The sequence below is a fragment of the Cottoperca gobio genome, chromosome 6, assembly GCF_900634415.1.
Source record: "Cottoperca gobio chromosome 6, fCotGob3.1, whole genome shotgun sequence".
Taxonomy (NCBI): domain Eukaryota; kingdom Metazoa; phylum Chordata; class Actinopteri; order Perciformes; family Bovichtidae; genus Cottoperca; species Cottoperca gobio.
Genome location: NC_041360.1, coordinates 9,711,563 through 9,730,833, shown reverse-complemented (window position 1 = coordinate 9,730,833; position 19,271 = coordinate 9,711,563). Strand labels below are relative to the sequence as shown.

General features: G+C 42.2%; 1 protein-coding gene across 2 annotated transcripts; it reads right to left on the bottom strand.

Annotated features, from left to right (window-relative positions):
• Positions 1–2,729: 2,729 nt before the first annotated feature.
• LOC115010312 (carbohydrate sulfotransferase 1) lies at positions 2,730–9,491 on the bottom strand. 2 transcript variants are annotated; one of them, XM_029434867.1, is made up of 3 exons: positions 9,224–9,491; positions 5,651–5,822; positions 2,730–4,460 (listed from the first exon to the last, which is right to left on the bottom strand). In XM_029434867.1, the coding sequence occupies exons 1-3, from the start codon at positions 9,224–9,226 to the stop codon at positions 3,331–3,333; spliced, it is 1,305 nt and encodes a 434-aa protein (XP_029290727.1). In that variant the 5' UTR covers positions 9,227–9,491; the 3' UTR covers positions 2,730–3,330. The 2 variants fall into 2 exon arrangements, with proteins under 2 accessions (XP_029290727.1, XP_029290726.1); XM_029434866.1 differs by lacking the exon at positions 9,224–9,491 and adding an exon at positions 7,423–8,182.
• Between the last annotated feature and the right edge of the window lie 9,780 nt (positions 9,492–19,271).

Here is a 19,271-nt window from a genome sequence, read left to right as displayed (position 1 = left end):
AGAAATGATAAATATTGTGTAATGTGAAAAGCTATATTTAAGTGCTGATGTAAGAGAATATGAATATGTGATGTTTCTCTGCACATCAACAGAATTTTTCACAAGTCATTTTAACTGGATTGTCAATATGCTATGTGTTCTTCTCTCACCAGGCGCTGACCTTTTTTTAATTTATTTTTTAATCAATGCTTTCCTATAAGGAGGGCAATTTGTGGAGCCTCTACATCTCTGCTGCTGGGTATCACCTTTGTCAAAGCCATATCTCCATTCTGAACGTACTGGCACACACATGTTTATGTGTGCTCACGTGTGCACAGGATGACATTGATTTTGATCAAAGCGTGCAGTTATGTGACAGTGAGAGAGCTCATCATTTTCTGGCTACTCGCCCAGATAAGGGCCATAAAGAATCGACCGTAGGATAATGAACCTGGGTGACACACCTACAGCTGGAGGAGGAACTACAAGGATGGCTCACAAACGCCTTCACTCACACATCTCATTATTAGAAGCGAATGGTTAAAGCTGGTCATTACAGACAGGCGTCAGGGCAGAGCAGAAGGGTTGGATTTACGTGATAGAGTTTATTCGACAAGGGGGGCTGGAATGTCAAGAAGGTGCTTATCAAAACGTTGTTGTGGAAACTGGTTCATACCGTGTGTGTGTGTGTGCTCCTTGATGCCTGTGACATAAAGTTGTTAAACCGAGCGATGAAGCTGTGATATTCTGTCTTCAGTTTGTTACTTTGTTTTCCAGCTATTTAATTGTGCGCACAATGTTGCAAAGGGGGACAAATCATGTGTCTGAATCTAATAAACACAATATAAGTTGTTATATTAATGTGATCAATGTGATTCTCTGCAGGAAAACTCTCTTTTCCCCACACTGTAGATGGGAACACAGCAGTGGAGAATCTTGCCCACTTAAGGTTTGAACCTTACGCCACTCTTCCTCCTCATCTGGCTAACAAGACTCCCATTTATTATGATACTTAACTTTATTCTGCTGGTGTAAAAAAATGAATAAAAGACAAAATATCTTCTTTTTAAAAGATTGTGGATTAGCTCACTGAGGCTCAACATCATGAAATAGAAATTACGATTTGAATGAAAAATGTGTGCACATATTGAGTCAGCTGTAACACTGCACATGTTCAGACTGCTCAGAGTGTGAACAACTATTTAGAAAGCAGAGAAGTCAAAAGAGTTTGCTAAAATAATGGATAAATGGTTGAATTAGGTAGCTAAAAGTAATGGCTAAGGGTTTAAATGTGTCAATATAGAGGTATTTGAGTTTATCTGAGAGAACTTTGGGGTGTGTCGAACACACCAGGAAGTGTAGATTAACTGTGGCTATTTTGCATTTCCCGATGCATGCACCTCATATTTGCAGCCCATAATGATAAGCTCTAAATTTGTCAGCACAGCTAAGGAGGCAGAAAGGGGTTGCTGGTATTGAGCGCAAAGAAATGGATAATTAGCTGACGGCTGACTCAGGCCACTTGCTGCTTTGTGTGTCAGGGTGGGGATGGAAAAACCAATGAAGCACATCTCCCCGGGTGTCATAAAGCTTTGCTTTATGGCCAGTTTGTGTAGCCCTGCAGATTAAGTTCAAAGAAAGACGGCCAATCTTTTTTCCATGCATCTTAAATCCTGTTTCTCTTCGGCTGGATGTGTGGATCAATTCTTTGGCATGCGCTGAGATATCCCTGGTGTCAGCAGCTCTATAGCTGCTACAGATGGGGAGGACTGGGTGTCTAAAAATACATTATTAAAGGCATTATTAAAGGGACAATTTCACCTCAGATTTAATAGTACTCACAGAGCAGCATGACTGTTCCACTTAAATTGGATACTTTACTTCACTCTGTAGTGGCTTTCTGCGGCAGTATAAGCGTTAAAGCTCAAAGCTCCCAGCTCCCAGCGGGCTACAATTGCAGCCTCCATAGGAAGATACAATGTTAGCATTTGAAAGGAAAGAAAACCACAGTCAATCAATGGCTCCTCCATGATTCATGCAACGAGTTCCTCCTCAGAAACTACTTCCAGCATTTATCTCAAGAGAGCAGCTCTACATGGAAATAAATGGGCTGGTGTCTGGAGATGGCACGCTTCCTTTTTGTTTTTAGGCACAAAGACCAATTTCAAATGGTGGGACTGGCAGAGAACCTGCAGCTGTTTAATCTCTGACTATACTCCACTGCAGACAGTTGGTGCCGCTGAATGATCCTGGTATTAATCTTTTTATGTTCAAAGTTAGCTCAGAATAAAACACAGTGTGATGTGTTCTCTTGAGTCAAAAACATATCTGTTACTACTGACACATCAGCAGGATTGAAATGTGGCTGAAAAACAAACCAAATACAGAAGGATTACAAGATAAGAGGCAACAAATTTGCACTGTTCTGTTTTCAGCACTAAAACTCGAGCACTCTCAGGATTGAAGAAATGAAAAAGAACACATCAAACAAATGTGGTTTCAAGAAGATTACAGTGGTGGTAGATATGTATCACTTACATGTGGTATCATATGAATCATTTATTTTAAAAAGTCTAGAAAATATAAAGAGTAAAGCTACACTGACAAAAAATGTTCTAACACATCCAGTACATAAGATTTGCATACTTGCATTGCAACAGTTAATCAGTATTTACAAGAAAATAAATATGTTCTCATATTCTCAACGTCTTCACATAAAAATTAGAGCTGCTGTGCACTGCAGGAGATTTTCTACCAGACATTTTAATCCGTTTTCAAAATGCATTAGAGAAAGCAAGCCCTACAATTTCTTTTTCTTTTTTTTTTTTTTACAAATAAATCCCCATCTTCTGTCTCACCTTCGGGAACATCACTTACTTTACTCTGAAATGGTACCTGGTCTCTTACTTCAATTCATAAAGACTTTTCTCCATTTTTTAATTCTTCGTTCACCATGGAGGGCCTCCACTGGAGGCATGCGAGAAAAACAAAGCTTTCTGTACGAATCCAAAATAGCACGGGGTGAATATTGATATAAAATGTTCATTTTGTGAGTAAAGTAAAGTATTCCTATTTCCTATAGAAAATGTTATCGTGAATAAAGGTTTCAATCAACACAGCAGTATAGACTTTATTCTGGATGAAGACCTTTTCCAGCATCACACACGCTTGACATTTGGCACTTTTATTATCTTTAACATAACCATAAAAAGTGATATTAAATTATTTTAGGCATTATTGAAAAATAAGATAAATTACATTCATTTCATCAGCATCGAGACAGAGAGGAGAGTCAGCTGGAATAAATAAATAAATTAGTAAATAAGTAAATAAATAACAGTAAATTAAAATCTACCATGTGACTGGTTGAAAGGTCCTGTGTTCCACTAAACTGTGAGACAAGTTTCTGAGTTCGGCTGCAGAGTGAACCTGCTTGTATCCCAGCAGAGTCAAAGTGTCGTTGCACAGATTCTGCAAAGTCCTCACAATGTCAAAGCCCAGTCGAAGCCTCCAGCTCTCTGCTGTCGCTCGTGAGTCTCTGCTGGTGGAGTACCTGTAGTTCCACTCTGATGGAGACGACACATTACTGTTGGTGTTCTTTGCAATCCACATCCGCACCCTGTCCTCCATCTCCAGCCCCACAAACCTGTAGATCTCAGCGGCCTTTTCCTTTGGGTTAAACGCCAGGTCCTCATATCGCACCAGCAGGTAGCGTCCCCGCAGCCATGTCGGTGTTTGCAGGCCTGTTGCTGCAGAGGCCGCCATGTCCTTGCAGGTGCTGGTGATCTGAGTGAGGTCCACGTATCGAGGCTGCCGTCCCGTCGCGTTCCATATTTTCCAAGCGCGGAATTGATCGGAAAACGCCATCATGCGTGAGGCGAGGATAGCTCTGGGGTCTCTCACCAGGTGGATGATCTTCAAGTCCAGACGTGGATCTTCTGTCAGGGTGCGCAGGTCCCCCACCTCAGGGACCCGCACAGTCTTTATGGCTACGTGTTCCCTTGACAGGCATGACATAGAGGCTAAGGTGAGATTCAGAGCACCACACTTCTTAGGACACCAAGTTTCATCAGGTGAATCTGAGACCACTACATCCCCTGCTTTCAAGCACACTGGAGGGGAGCAGAGGGCGTGGCTGGAGCTTCGGCGGAAGAAGGAGCTTGTGACGTGGTCCTGGGGCTCCGGACGGATGTAATTCTTCATGAAGTGAAGGTCGCAGGTGTACAGATTGAGGAGGAGGTCCCTGTATGCTCCCAGGAGGGATCGGCGGTCCAGGGTGCGACGCAGCCTGCTGCTGGAGTTGGTGAAGGCCTGCTGAACGTGGTAGAGAGGTTCAAACACATAGAAGATCCCTGGGTGCTGGTTAAGGAGCTGCCCGGTGAAGGAGGAGCCGCTACGCGTGGTGGCAAACAGCAGGATGTGCTTCCGAGGTGAATCAACGGGCATCCAGCTATCATCGCACAAGGCTCTCCACCTGGAGTCTTGAAGAAAGAAACATCAGTCATGTGCTGTACATGTTTAACTCAAATGATGTGATTCTGACTGAATTGCATCATGTTTTCTTACAATAAGAACAACTTTAAATTACACATTACAAATCCTGTTTTACTTGTTTCCTAGAGTCAAGTTCTGGTAAAATAGGAGGGTTACACTTTCTATGAAGACCACATCTAAAGTGCATTATGAGGGCATTCATAGTGAATTATAATGCATTCATAATGGTTTATGACTGTACTCATAAACACACATAATGCTTTCTAATGCATTGCATCAGCAGTCATAAAACATTATAGATGTGACTTATAATGAATTGTGATTGTATTATGGATGCTTTTGACTAGTTAAAAACTAGAGGTTGAGCGATGGGGCCCATAATACATTATACTTATATTCATTTAAACACACGTCAATAATCAATTGTAGTAAGGATTCATAAAGAACGTGTTTACAATAGGAGTTATTTCACTTATTTCAGAAGAGTTACTTCATCTCATGAAAGTGAAAAAGAGTCCGTTTTCATCATAACTTCAGTCCAGGAGAAAGTGAACTACTGAATCAAGCCAATAAAGCTTAAATAATTTAGAGGGTAAACATGCTTGAGTAAGTTGCTTGTCTGCCGGTAGTTACCAAGGGGGTTTATGAAATGGCGGAGCTCTAAATATAGCGCAAATAGCTAACGTGTAATTACTGCTGATGAGGAGTTGATTGCAAAGGGGATGTTACTTTCGTACACAGGAGCTTGGCGCTGGTGAGCTACAGCTGCGCTATGAGAGGGGATTAATGGAGATAAATTGGAGGATAATTGTAAAACGAATCACACATATTTAATTTCTCTATCCGCTCCACTTGTTGGGAATTCCCTCATTTAATGAGCTGCTTTTCTTTGTCTTCAGCTTCAGTCACAGTTGTGATGCTGACTCTTTCTGTGCATAAGGCCTTCTGTTAAAATATTACTAATATTACCAATCAAGTGTGTGTCTGTGTCTGCCCTCTGCTGGTGCTGCACAAGCAAAGTCTGTAACAATACACATACATTTTAGATTATTATGTTATGTTTGCAATACATATGAACGTATATACAGTATGTATATACACCAACAGCTTTACACTTTATGCTATCCTGTAGCTAGGCAGGACAGTATGTGGGACAATCTTGACTGTCGAGGCGTACCTCTGTGGTGTCTGGTCTGGCAGCGGTAGGTTCCCTGACAGGGCCCAGACAGCGAGTCCCTCAGGGTGCGGATGGCCGTGTACTGGACCCCAAGAGACGCACACACCAGCAGCAGCACCGTCTTCCAGGAGCACTCCATCCTGCCCCCCCCTCTGGCTCTACATCCTTCACGCTGATGCCGCCAGGGAGGCAAAGAGACACACACAATGAGATTTCATCTTGATGCATTTTCTCAGTTTCATACATGTGCAGCTCCCACTTCTTCATGCCTGCAGCCCTCTACTGATGGCCAATGAGCAGCTCTCACTGGAGCAGTTAGGATTCTTGCTCAAGGGCACTTAAACAGTAAAAGGGAAAGTATGTCACATTTACTTTCCACGTTAAAATTTGTGTGTGAACTTATTTTAACCTACGTGCACAACAGTAGTTAAATAACAAACATATTTAGGCCAAACAGTTTAGTTGTATGAGAACGTAATCTTTAAGAGACAAGTTGATCTAGTGAGCTTTAGAGGTGCTGTTAGGCACATTTTGAGCCAGGCTAGCTGTTTCCAGTCTTTGTGCTAAACTAAACAAACCTGCTGCTGGATGTAGCTTCATATTAGCAAGAACGTAGCTAAGATTAATTACCAAAATGTTAAAAGCACATATATTTGTTGTTCTTAAAAAATGCAGATTTGAGAAAAGCTTGCTCTCTCTCTCTTTTCAAGCAGAGTAAACAGACAGCACTTCTCTACCATAAGTAGCTTAAACGCTTTGAATAAACAGGTTCAGGATTTGTTTCCTAAAGGCTCCACAGATTTGTTCTGCAGAAAAACATGACCCAAAGGTCAGACATCTACCAGAAAAATGGTGGCAGTAATGTCCCTATCTAGAATAGCTCCACTACTCAAGATACCCTGCACATAGTTGGATAATTGCATTTCATTTTTGCTTTCCTCTCTTCTGGGTAATTAAGCCTCTAAGCCCAGCAGAGAGCTACATACCCAGATAAATATAGCTGTCTTCACTTAGATGAGTAGAGAAGTTTCCTTTGTACACTTCCGAGTTGTTTGCCACTGGGCATGAAAGAGCAAAGGGAGGTGTGATTTTCCAAATGGATTTAGAAAAAAAAGGTGCTGCCATCCATTTGTCCCTCTGCACCAAACTGATGGTAGGTAATCACACTAGATCCCTGGGCGCAAAATGTGTCCCCATCACTCACTGAGGCAATCATCATCAAAACCACAGGTAAATTTATATCATATTACTGACAAAAATAAATATCGCCTTCCTGTTTTCTTCCTCTCAACATCTTTCTGTCACTCCGTCTCTCTCCAGTCTGCCTCTTGTTCATTAATGATGTTTATGTGTCCCTGGCAGACTCATATCCTCAGGAATGTATCACACTGAGCTCAGATCGGCTTTTGATGTTCCATTAATCACAAACAGTGCAAAACCTAAGACATTTACTCTGTGGGTGAGGGGAAAAGAAATCGAGCTGACATCATGAGCTTCTGTTTGAATACGCCTAAAAACAGCAATCGCTGAATGAACCCATCAGGGGGAGAAACTTTGTTAGTTGCAGACAGAATGACAGAAACGGGGACGTTGTACTGTTTGTCTCTTGTTTCAGAACAACTTTAAAGCTGCTTGGTCTGTTGAAGCACAGAAACAGAAGCACAAATGACTGCCGATAATGAGAAACTTTGACCAAGCTTCTTACCATCTCTGACACTTAAGAAAAAGAGTTGGGAAAATATCTGTCAATTTGAAAGTCCTGCCATCCATACCCTACGCATACTGCACAGCTGGCTGACCCAGGCGTATCATATGATTCCTCAGCGACAGGTTTTGTTTTCCTTTCCAGTCGTGATCAAGACTCAGAGCCTCCTTGACTACACACCCATCTCTGGAGAACGAGGACAGATGCTTCAATGGATTAAAGCAATTTGATTTGCAAGTCCTCCTTTCTCCCTGGCTTATAACTCCTCCCGCATCGGGACTCACACCAGGAATAAAAGACATCCTGTCAACAGCTGGAAGGGGACCGCGGGCTTCAGATGGTCCTAGCTTTTGTATCCCTCAAACAATAACAGTGCTTAGAGGATAAAAGCCTCAGGGACAGGATCAACCGAAGATTACACTGTGCAGTGCACACTCTTCTGGCAGGTTTGAGTTGTAAATTCCAGCGTTGCTGCTGCTGAGATAGCATAGCTAGCAGCAAAAGTGTTGGAGTTAATGACATTTGGGCACGGTGCGGGGAAGGCAATTGCCTCTGTGGAAAATAATGGCAACAAATGAGGTTAGAAGTTAGTGATGAGGGTGGGACTGAGGGATTTGGGATGCAAGTGATTGAGGGATGTGACAGTGGCAAATATTTTTCTATTAAGTCACCTCAGTGTGTTCACAGATCCTCTGAGTGAGGCAGTTTATTGGCAGAGCCTGATGATCAATCCTGGGAAGCACAGAGAGTTGAGCAACAGTAGCAATACCAGGAGGAGCTCCAGGTCTCCTGTTAGTCTTTCTCACTCTGTTCTCTCTCTATCCACCTTCTTCCCTTCTCTCTAAACCGACTCCACACACACACACACACACACACACACACACACACACACACACACACACACACACACACACACACACACACACACACACATATCACATATATCACATATATACACATGCAGAGTGCCACAGGCGGAGAGCAGAGCTGCTGCTGTGCGCAGAGGAGCTGCATCTGACCCCAGGAACAGAGGAACGCCTGTGATTGGGGAGAAGATGAATCTTGTCCTACATGATTCCTCCAGCACACACACACACACACACACACACACACACACACACACACACACACACACACACACACACGCACACAAACATGCACACGCACAAAGTAAAAGCACTACACTACACAAAGGGAAATGAAAAATGAAGAGAGAGGTCAATGCTTCATCTGATCTTGTTGTGGTTTATTCACAAACAGCAACAGAGAGAAAGAGTGGATTGTTTAAGTGTTAAATAAAAAAATTACTGAACTGAGAAATTTGCCTAACATAAAGTTTAGTTATGATTAAATTAATGAATAGCCTACAGGATGAAATGGATGGATAAAAAATAACAGACCTGCACCTTTTGAGCGTATCCTGTCACTATATGTACACAGTATGAGTCTTAGTGGCTGTAACGGTGATGAGCATACGGTACATTTGCATCTGGAAATTGTGAAAATATAATTTCAGTAATTTATACTAGTATGAACCCAATCTAGAGTCTCTGGTAATCACTTAAAAAACAACAAGTGTAGTATTATTTTAATAAATGTTCAGATATCACCAAAACACTGAGCCCATGTGGAGTAATAGCCTATAGAGAAGCCGATAAAGTAAGACCAGGTCACTTTAAACTCACCATTAAGTACCGCAGACACACTTTTAATTCGACGTGTGGATAAATCATTGGCATATTTACTGATTTTACCCCTCACATAATCACTGCTCTCAGATTGGAGCATCTCGTTTGTTAGATAACAGTTCGGCTGCAGCTTGCTGCGCGTAAAATGCAACAACAGATGAAAAAAAGAAACTCGCTTACCATCAGCGCACTCTATCAGATACGGTAGGATGTCTCCGGCCGATCCAGTCCTCTGCGCTGCATTTGTAAAAGTGTGTGTGTGTGTGTGTGTGTGTGCGTGTGTGTGTGTGAGTGTTTGTGTGTGGATCGAGCGCAGCCGCCGGTGTGTGTCCAGAGCCGAAGTGTATTCAGAGCTGGAGATGCGATGGAGATGGAGATGGAGAGCGGCGAGAGGCTGAGCGAGGAGGCATGTCTCACCCCTCCAGAGACCACACAGGCTACTGGAGCTGAGTCTCTAGATTGGATGCAAGATTGCCTCTTCGTGCATTACGCTTTGATGCCGTAGGTTACGTTTCGTTGCGTCTTGGAAATGCGTGTGATCTTAAAACAGGCAGTAAATAGAACCAACATAATGAGATGTCACTAAGTCCAACTAAAATGTGATCCTTATTCTTATAATTTAATGTGTTTGCTCGTGTAAGAGGACCCGTTTTTCCCATATCTCATGGAGGCAGGTTTCATCTGCTCCAGCCAGACGTCAATAATTACTTCCCACCACGAGTGTCATTCCTCCTTCTCGGTCACTGTCATGCTCTCTGCAGGGTTTCTCAATATACACACACTCACACACTTCTCCCATGAGATTCCAGTGGCACAATGACCTCTATTTTTCCTCATTCCAGTGAGGATGACTGCTATCATCCCCCCCTCCTCACTCTGCTGCAGGCTCCCTGGTGTGAAGGTATGGGTGCCATATCATTACCCCCCTGGGGTTACTGTGGGGTCAGACTTAGCCTGTGACAGCTCCATTACTCCTGGGAATGGGGGTCGATTCCGTTTGCGCTCTTTCAGATTTATCTCCCTCCCGCTGTGGCAGATTCACGCTGTGGCTAAAGTGTGTCTTTACTGTGATTCGCAGACAGATTGGTGAAATAATGTTGCTGTCGACTCCTGGCTGTGTCTGAGTTCTCACTTGTCTCATTTCTGCTGTTCTAGGATTTAAGCCTTGAACCTTATATCATAGAGGAATTAGCTGTTCCAACTTTTCTGCCCTCATCTAACCTGTGTAAACCTTTCAGGCAGTGCAATTGAATACACCAAAACAAAGGCAAGAAGAATGGGAACCCAAGGGGCTGGAAGTCTACCTACGCAAATATAGAACAGGCTTTTTCTGGTGATGCAGGGCCGAGGCACATTATCAGCCAAAGATCTTCCTGTACAAGCACACACAAAAGACGACAAGCTGCCAAGAACCCCCAGTGAGTGTCCTGTCCTCCGCACCTCTCAGCGCTGATCCCTCGCTCTCCCTGCCTACAGCATCGATTCCCTGGCTCCGAGCAGCCAAACACCCCCACACCTTCTTGGTGAGATTTGAAACAGGCAATAAGAAAAAGTAGAATTTTCTGTGAGAGATCACCAAATCCTCCACGGGCCTCCCTGTTTAGCTATACCCACACTTGCTCTTCACCACGCACAAAGAGCACAAAATCAGATGTGCATTAGAGATTTGGAGTGCCTTTCATTTTTCTTTTTCCGAAACTATCAGGCTCTCAATATGCCTCTCCAATCTGCACTCTTTCTTCCCAATATCTCTGTGATCCACCTCATATCTGATGTTTAACATGAGAGCAGTCTTTCATCATAAAGTGGATGAGTGCTCATGAAAATCTCTCTACTGTTCGGGATAACCTTGTCTCCTTAGCTCACTGACTACTTTTCTGGGCTTGCTTGGCAACTTCTTTTAAAGAGACGATCCGTCAGTCAGATTTTCTGTCAGTCAGCTTGTCACAAGGCAAAGCAGGTCTCACAAAAGTTTTCTAAGACATCAATTTTGCATATGGAGGAAAGCAAGTGTTTCCATACGCTTGAGGGAATGGAAAAAAAACAGGCCCTATATTCAGCCCTCCCTCGCTATAAGTGCAATAAGAAGGTGAGAAGAAATCTTATTTCACCCACTAGTATGCCAGCAGAGACAACTAAATTTAATTCAGCAAACAACCAGCACAGGGCACATTTTCTCTATTTCTCACTGGTGTTGCATTGGCAACATCTGAGAATTTCTCCAGGGTTATTGTGGCCTGAACACTAATAACACCATGCACACACACAATTATTTTATTCAAAGAAAGAGTTTGACATTTTGGGAGTGTGTTTATCAGCTTTCTTGTCAAGAGTTAGATTACAAGATCGATACCATGGCAAATGTATATACTACAGTGAGCAGCAGGAGAGCTTAACTTAAAATAAACACAAAAACATCTAGCGAAGCTCGGCAACCCTGTCAAACCCTACAAAGTTACACTACCATACAACGAAACTGCATTCTCAGTTACGTTTCGAGGGAAACTTATTTTCTCTTGGATTACAGTCACACATGGCGAACGTTGTGAATTGACACAAAACAAAAACACAAAATAACGTAATTATCTTTAGGCAACAAAAGTACAGTACATGGCTAGGTTTAGTAAGAGATCATGGTTTTTCTTAAAATAAGTATGTTTCTTTACGTTATTTAAGTAACGGACGTCAATTTAGATAAGTCAACATTAGCTTTTGACACAAACAGCAATTTCTTGGGTGAAAGTCCTGTGTTTTCTCGTCACAGATTTCCACCCAGACAACTTCCTAATGTGGACTTCTGCGGACTATGATTGGAAACACATTTGTGATACTCTGAGAACAAACGTATTGGGTCATAAAAAATGTGTTTCCCTCAAAACATAATTGACAATGCAGATTCGTTGGATGGGAACGTATTTTTTAGGACACCAGGCTGAGCTCTGTCCAAAGGTAACAACATCTACTGAACAACACCTCGAAGGGTGCGGTTGGATAAAAAGCAAAGCAAATTTTCTCCTTCTGTCATTCGAATTTGACTGCTGGACCGTTGGTGAAGTCAGTGTTTATGCGCAGCAAATGTACCAACTGTACAGTTAGCTGTAAACTAGCTAACGGACATGTTCGTGTTCAGACTCTAACTGAACTCAGAACTCAACTGAAACTTATTTCAGTTATTTACCTCCAGTATTTCTCCCTTTTACATCTTGTCAAAATAAAAGGGATAGATAGAGAAATAGCAAGTAATTTATTTGATATTTGATGATTCGGATATTTCTTCGATGGATGCAGTTACTTCCTGGAATTGCTGCTGGTTTACCAGCAACATAACCAAGGAAACAAGGAAATATTGTTTTTACACTTTGATATTTGTACAGATTAAACAAATGAGATATAATGGATGTTTGTTACCTTTGGATACAGCCAGGTTATCTGTATACAGTCTTAATGCTGACAGGCAAGCATGTTAGCTTACCTTAGCACAAATATGCAACACAGAAGGGATAAGCTAGCTTTGCTTCGGTTATGTGTTGTGTTTTTCCATCTTTATGTCCAGGTTAGCTAACTGGCTGAAGCTTCATATTTAAAGGACAGACATGTAGATGATATACTGTACATTTCCTCCTAGGACAGCCAGAAAAAAATGCATATTTCCATATTTTCAACTATTTTAATTTAATATTATATATTAAACACTAAGAAGGAGCATTTTTCAGGCTTTTCTTTTTTCACCAATATTTATGCCTAATATTTTTTAAGTGGGAGGTCATGATTGAATTCAATGATGCTGACCCCAATCAGACTAATTGTCTGAGTCTGTTCGATTGCTTGTTATCCTTAAACCCACAGAACTCCTGACCGGGCTCTCCTCAGTTCAGTATTCAGTAAACCCTTTAGGGAGAAGAGGATTATCTGGCATAAATTTGTCTCGCTCGTATACAATCCCATCGCTGCCTGGCTGTTTGCTATGATAACTCCAAATCACAGAAGGACCGTCTTTATAAACCGAAGCTTTCAGCTAACATTTACCCAGCCGTGGTGTTCCCACCCTGCTTGCCAATTTCACAAGGCTTCATTTATTAAATTTAGGCGGGACGGGTTGCGAGCCGAGGTGCTTTGCTGCCGGCAGAGTGAGAGAAATCCGTTGAGTGACACACGGGATGATGAGAGGAAGGAAGAATGTGGGACATGAGGGATGAGAGAGGCAGAGAGAGAGATGGAAGAGAGGAAGAGCAGGAGGGGGAACAAGACAGTTTACACACGCCATCTGTGCATCAAAGGTGTGGCTGTGCTGGATTGCCTTCACGATGCACGTCTGTGTGATTGTTTTTGAACGAGAGATCTCTTGAATATAGATAGTCTCATTTTCACTCTGCTGTCTGCCGAGATCTCCGATTTTCTTTATTTCATCTGCACATGAGTGAGCAAGTCGGCCCTGCTGCCTTGTTGAACCCTGCTGTGTACAAAAAAAAATAATTTCTGCTTCTGAGCAAAGACTTGTAATTATCTGCTGTATGCATGTGGGTAGCTCAACGCCATGTAATGAAATTAAAACTTTTTCCTTGCTTTAAAGTTTTCTCCTGGCACCCATCAACACATTTATAGACGACCCTTTTTACTTCTTACATGCCAGAGGAGCCAATTACATCACTACAAATTTTGTAGTCTAGCTCTCTTTGCTTGCAAGAAGACTCTCTTCTCAAAGTGTTCACACCAACACATGAAAAGGTAGATGAACTCAATTTTGCTTGTAAACATCACGCAATGAACACAATCACGCCAGGGGACTACAAAAACAAAATGATTGCACCTTTTGCTCTCCAACAGTTTCATCACACAGGGGAGTTGAAGTTTTACAGACAGAGAGCAAGTATCACAGCATCTCAGCCACACGCCCACTAGATTCTAAGTTATAGACTTCAAATCAAATACACTGAAAGCCTTTGAGACTTCCAGAGGGAAGCCAGTTTTATTGAGAGCGTTTGATTGGTCCAGGTCTCGCTTGAATTGCCCCTCTGAAAATAGCAGACATAAATTCCTGCATGGCTGCGATCCAACCAGACACCTCCACATGTCTGGCTAGCGAGCAGACTGCCCCAAGTGGCTTGTCTTCCTCCTGCCTCTAACATCGTATTTTTTATTTATTAATTTTGACCCAAAGTCCTCCCTCTGCCATTGTTTTTCCCCAAGCACTTTTGCTGTGAATCCAGCCCATCAGCAGTGCTCTTTGGTGCATAATTGGTACCATTAGCACAACGCATCACACACTCTCACACTGTGGCTGGACATTAGCAATAGCGAGTTACCCTGGTTTCCCTCTCCTGTTCTCTTTCTAACGCTATTCATCCCACCAACTGTTTCACACTCACAGGGCTCACAGCCATCACATTTGTGGGAGTAATGGGCCTGGCATATTACAACAGATCGGGCCTCAGCAGGCTCAGCCTGGCAGCCACCAGGGAGCACCGAGCAGTCGTGCTGATTCTACAGAACATGGCCTCCTGATCGAACAGAAAGAGGTGCCCTGGGAGGGAGGGAGTGAGGGAGGAAGGGAGCCAAGTAGGGATCATGTTAACATCCGCCGGCTGTGATTTTGATTGTTGCGTTGGTGTGAAAAATGGGCCAGTGTGTGTATATGTGCGTGTGTGGGAAAAAACTTTAGATAATCTTCAAATTGGGATTCTAGACACACGTCCCGGTGTGTTCTGTTCTGCAGAAGTTTGACAAGCCCAAGTGAACACAAGAGACTCTCGGCAACAACTTGTCGAAACACAGTTTCCTGGCTGATATCATTGATTATTCTTCTCACTTTGCTTGTGCCCTGCCACCGCGATGGCTCACAATTAGCTTACACACAGGAACACATGCAGCACAGACAGACAGAGGCAGACATGCAGCTGAAACACCCCTTCCCACACACGCAGATGGTCTGAGAGATGCCTCGACAATTAAGCCGATCCATTTAAAGTCTTTCACTGTAACAAGCTGAAGGAAGCCTGCTGCTGAATCTTGCTGTTCTCTGAGGTGTGCTGATTCCTCTGCGCTCTGTCGTGCCTCCCAGGGGCCTTTCTGTGTGACCGAGCCCTCTCTTAATTACACCTGAGAGCACCGAGCAGCTGCTCCTCTTTCACATCTGTGTCTCCATCAATCAAGCCTGTGAAGGGGCGTATGGAAAGCAAAATGTCAAATATGGAAGACACACTCTCTCTCCTCAGTTCTCTCTTTCACTCATCTGATTCGTCTGTGCTTCACTAGTCAAAACATATGTCTGTAAAAGATTCTGTACCACGTTGCCAGCAACACTCTGATATTAAATCTGACAGTTCTTTCCTCTGCCAACCGACATTGCTCACCTTGTCCTGTGAGTATTCATGATGACGGATGTCGTAATAAAGTTATTTTTGAAAACAAAGCATGGCCTTGTGGGCAGGATTGTCCAAATTCTTCCTCTTACTCACAGCTGTTGTGATTCATTCTTGGCTCAGCTTTAAAAATATGCCGCTTTTCATAAATTTGGTTGATTTTCATCCCATGTATTTTTAACACTTTGGATGCATTTTTAATAGAAGTGCATCATCTCGAGGTTGTAAAACTGTGGGCTGGGACATCATGTTAGCAGAGAGAGTAGAGCAGGAAGACCAAGAAAAGGTTTCTGAAGGAGGTCAACATTGTGTTTTTCTATATCTCTTTTATAGAAATAATACCAAAAGAACAGTTCATTTCATGAACAGGTAAACAATTGGTCTAGGATCTCCTAGAACATCCACTGTTCACTGCAGCTGCAGCATTGATATTGGCCCAACATCCAATTAGGAAAAACGATGGAATAAGATTTAGTGTTTTATATACCAGCTGAGCAAATATTTCCTAACATAAACCATATTTCTTCATTCGGATGTATTGGCACTGCTGTGGGACATAAATATCCATGAGGGCTCAAAAAGGTTAAGTGTGTGGGAGTAATACAATCTGGCAGCTGAAAATATTACAGAAACACAACATCTCCAGATTGTGTTGCAAGATGGAAAGCTTTAAGAACACACCAAACTTGCACAACCAAACATCACTAAAAATAGTTTTTGGGCTCATTGTGCAAAAATGTTTAGCACAATGAGCCTCATGAATATTGCAGCTTGTTGCTGCCTCACTGGTTGCATTTTGGGCGTGCGAGAGTGCAGACTGTAATTTGATCCCTGCATGTCAAAAGTAATAGCAACAAAATATTTGACCTTCAGTTAAAGGCAAACTGTTGATGTTGTTTTCAAATGTCTCCTTCCAGATAGAGAAACAACCAACAATAAAACTAGTGCTGCATCATCAACTATTAAATGCGATTGTTTATGAAGGCTGAAGAAAGACTTTAAATACCTTATAAAATTATTTTATAAACCCCTTCACTTTATTATGTAGTAAAGATCCATTATTTAAGGTTTGAATAATGCAAGCCTTATGGCTGTAAAATCTAAATGTTTTATGCATGTATAACTGCAAACCAAATGTATTGATCAATTTAACAACTAGGGAGCCCTAGGAGGCAAGTGAGAGAATTCTGATCATCCATTATCTAAGTCTGGTCTAGGTGGATAACAAATGATTTCGTAGACAAGTTAAACTTGCACGATACATATGCACGATAGGCTTTCTCCGGTGTGATGTTAGTGGGAGCAGCACACTTTATTGTTGCTTGTTGTAAAGTGTGGTCAGGTAGTGAGATGAGAACAGGAGCATGTCCAGGCCCCGGTGTTACTGACAACCAGAGGGTGAACACCAGTGTTTTAGTGGCCTCTTTGCAGAGGAGCTCAGGGTCTACCTCCAGCATCTAAACAACCTGCGACTGCTGCATATTACCTCTAAACAAGCTATCGACTCGATTAATAATCTCAGCCGAATAAGACAAACTTTTGTTCTCTCTGTTTGGAGGTTCTTCGTACTGATCAAATCAAGTAACACGATGATGATGAACCATTCCTGCTTTGAAGGTATTGAAATTCATGACACACTGATGCTGTGGCAGCTGCACATATTTTGATCAAATATAAACTGCACATTCAACAGTTTATTACCATGTATAATAAATTGCACAGTTGAATCAATATGAACGTAGTCAGTTAGTCAATAACACATACAATCTCTTTATATACTGTATCCCATTTTGTGTTTGGCAAACATAAACTGCAATATTGGATCAATAGTGATGTTCACTCTACAGCAGTGTGCTGCTAAACTTACTTAGCACTCGGGAGTTTCAGCAGATATTGATTCAATATTGCAGTTTATGTGCGTAGTGTTGTATGAGATGGCGTAAATTGCATGTTAATCAAAGATAGAAGAACTTGCACACAGAAATGTGAGATACTTGTGTATTTGTCAAGTGTGCTGTTTGTTTGTTCTTCTTGCTTTTCATATTCAAATAAGACTCCCCAGCCTTCTGGAAACAAGTAGTGGTGACAGCTTGAGTCTGTACCTTGATTGGCTTTGGCTTTTCTTTGTCTTTTTTTTCTTATTTTTTAATGTTAATTCCACAACGATCCATTTCCATTTCGATCTTTTGCAAATAAAAGACTATTTCGCATTATGGCAGTCTTGACAGTCATAGTCAATCGTTCCTCCCTGGCAAAAGGATAGTGTTTCTCTGTTAAAGCTGCACCGATCAATATTTTCATAATGACAATGGATCAAATGTCGATATGTAATGTGGAAAGTGTCACTCTTATCAACCCTCAGGGAATCTGGACTGCAGTTCAGCCAGCTCTACAAAGTGTTTCAGCCAAGTGGCAACATCCGGGACTGAAAAGTGAAGCCAATGCAGGAAGTGTCATAAACCTGCATTCGTTCTTATAATCAGCAGGGGGCGACTCCTCTGGTCGTAAAAAGAAGTCAGATTGTATAGAGAAAATGATCCAACTTCTTACTTGATTTATTACCCCAGTATACATTTTCCTAATGAGTTTATGGTCTCAATAAAGCAACATATGCTTTCGGGTGTGGTTGTGATTGACAGGTCGCTACCACAGTTATCTGGTTATTATATTATATTAATACAATGGAGTTATTAAGCCATCAATTCAGCCAGGGTAAGAAAGATAACATGGTCAGTTATACAGATACTAACAAACATCCTGCAGTTTTATGTATTACTTGAAAATGAAACGACTTTCTGTCGTTTAGATTATTTTGACACTAGAGCTTCAGGTGCTTTTTGGCCGTTACACATTTCCTTATTGGCACCAAACAATATGTTGACAGGAGAGCAGCCTGACTGGTTTTTAGTCATCATTTAATGTCACATAACAGTCATTCCACGTTGTCAGGTCATCAGACATGTTTTTTTGCACTGTACTAGCTGTACTGAAACATAATATGACAGCGTTTACATTTCTTTGATAGTTAAATGCACCTAAAAAGAATAGGAGAGAAAGACTGCATCAACATGAAACTGAAACTACAACTGGAACTGTTTCACAATGCCCAACTGGTGATTTATGGACAGATTTCATAGCATAGTTTATGTCCTAAAATGCATTGGAGCTACAAAAACTGTTAAGCACAACTTTCATCATTGCGAGTTAACCTCTCAGTACAGCCAGGATCCACGTTTACAGGTGCCTCTTTCTGCTTTGGTGAGGCCTTTGCCCTCCTCTTCATCACACCATGTATCACTGCCACAATCACTCCGACCCCCAGCAGCCCCACCAGTCCTGCACCCACAGCATACGCAGTAACATTAGAGGCTGCTGGCGGATCAGTTTTGGCGTCAGTTTCATAGTTTCCGGTCACTGGTTTTAAGGTAACAGGCTCCAAATCCGCACCTCTGCCTGATTTCTTGATCACACTCAAAATGGTCTCCTGTTTAAAGATGCACCTGTCTGTGTCATCCCAGTATTCGTTCTCACTTAGTTCATATTCCTCGGTATCTTCATCATCATAATCATCAGTGTAAATGCCATCATCCTCCAGGAACTCAGAGCCTCTTAAAACAACACACCAGTACTCCCCTCCATCGTTCACTCCTAGGTGGGAGATCGTAAGCGAGGAGCCATTCTCCGACAGTCTGCCCCTCAGATCTTCCGGGATGGGACCAGTCTTGTCGTTTGAGTCGTGGATAAGTTCAACCTTGCCTGATGGTTCTTGCCGGTGCCACTGCACACTTTGGGAATCATTTTTGCCAACGTCACAATTTAGCAACACGCTTCCGCCTTCAACAACGTCTTTTCCTTGGGATTCCTTTTTG

Bases quoted from the DNA above. Each gene is read 5' to 3' on its own strand.
- LOC115010312 (XM_029434866.1), bottom strand. The intron at 4,461-5,650 runs GTACGCCTCGAC...TCTTTCTTCAAG, and splicing joins CCAGACCAGACACCACAGAG to ACTCCAGGTGGAGAGCCTTG.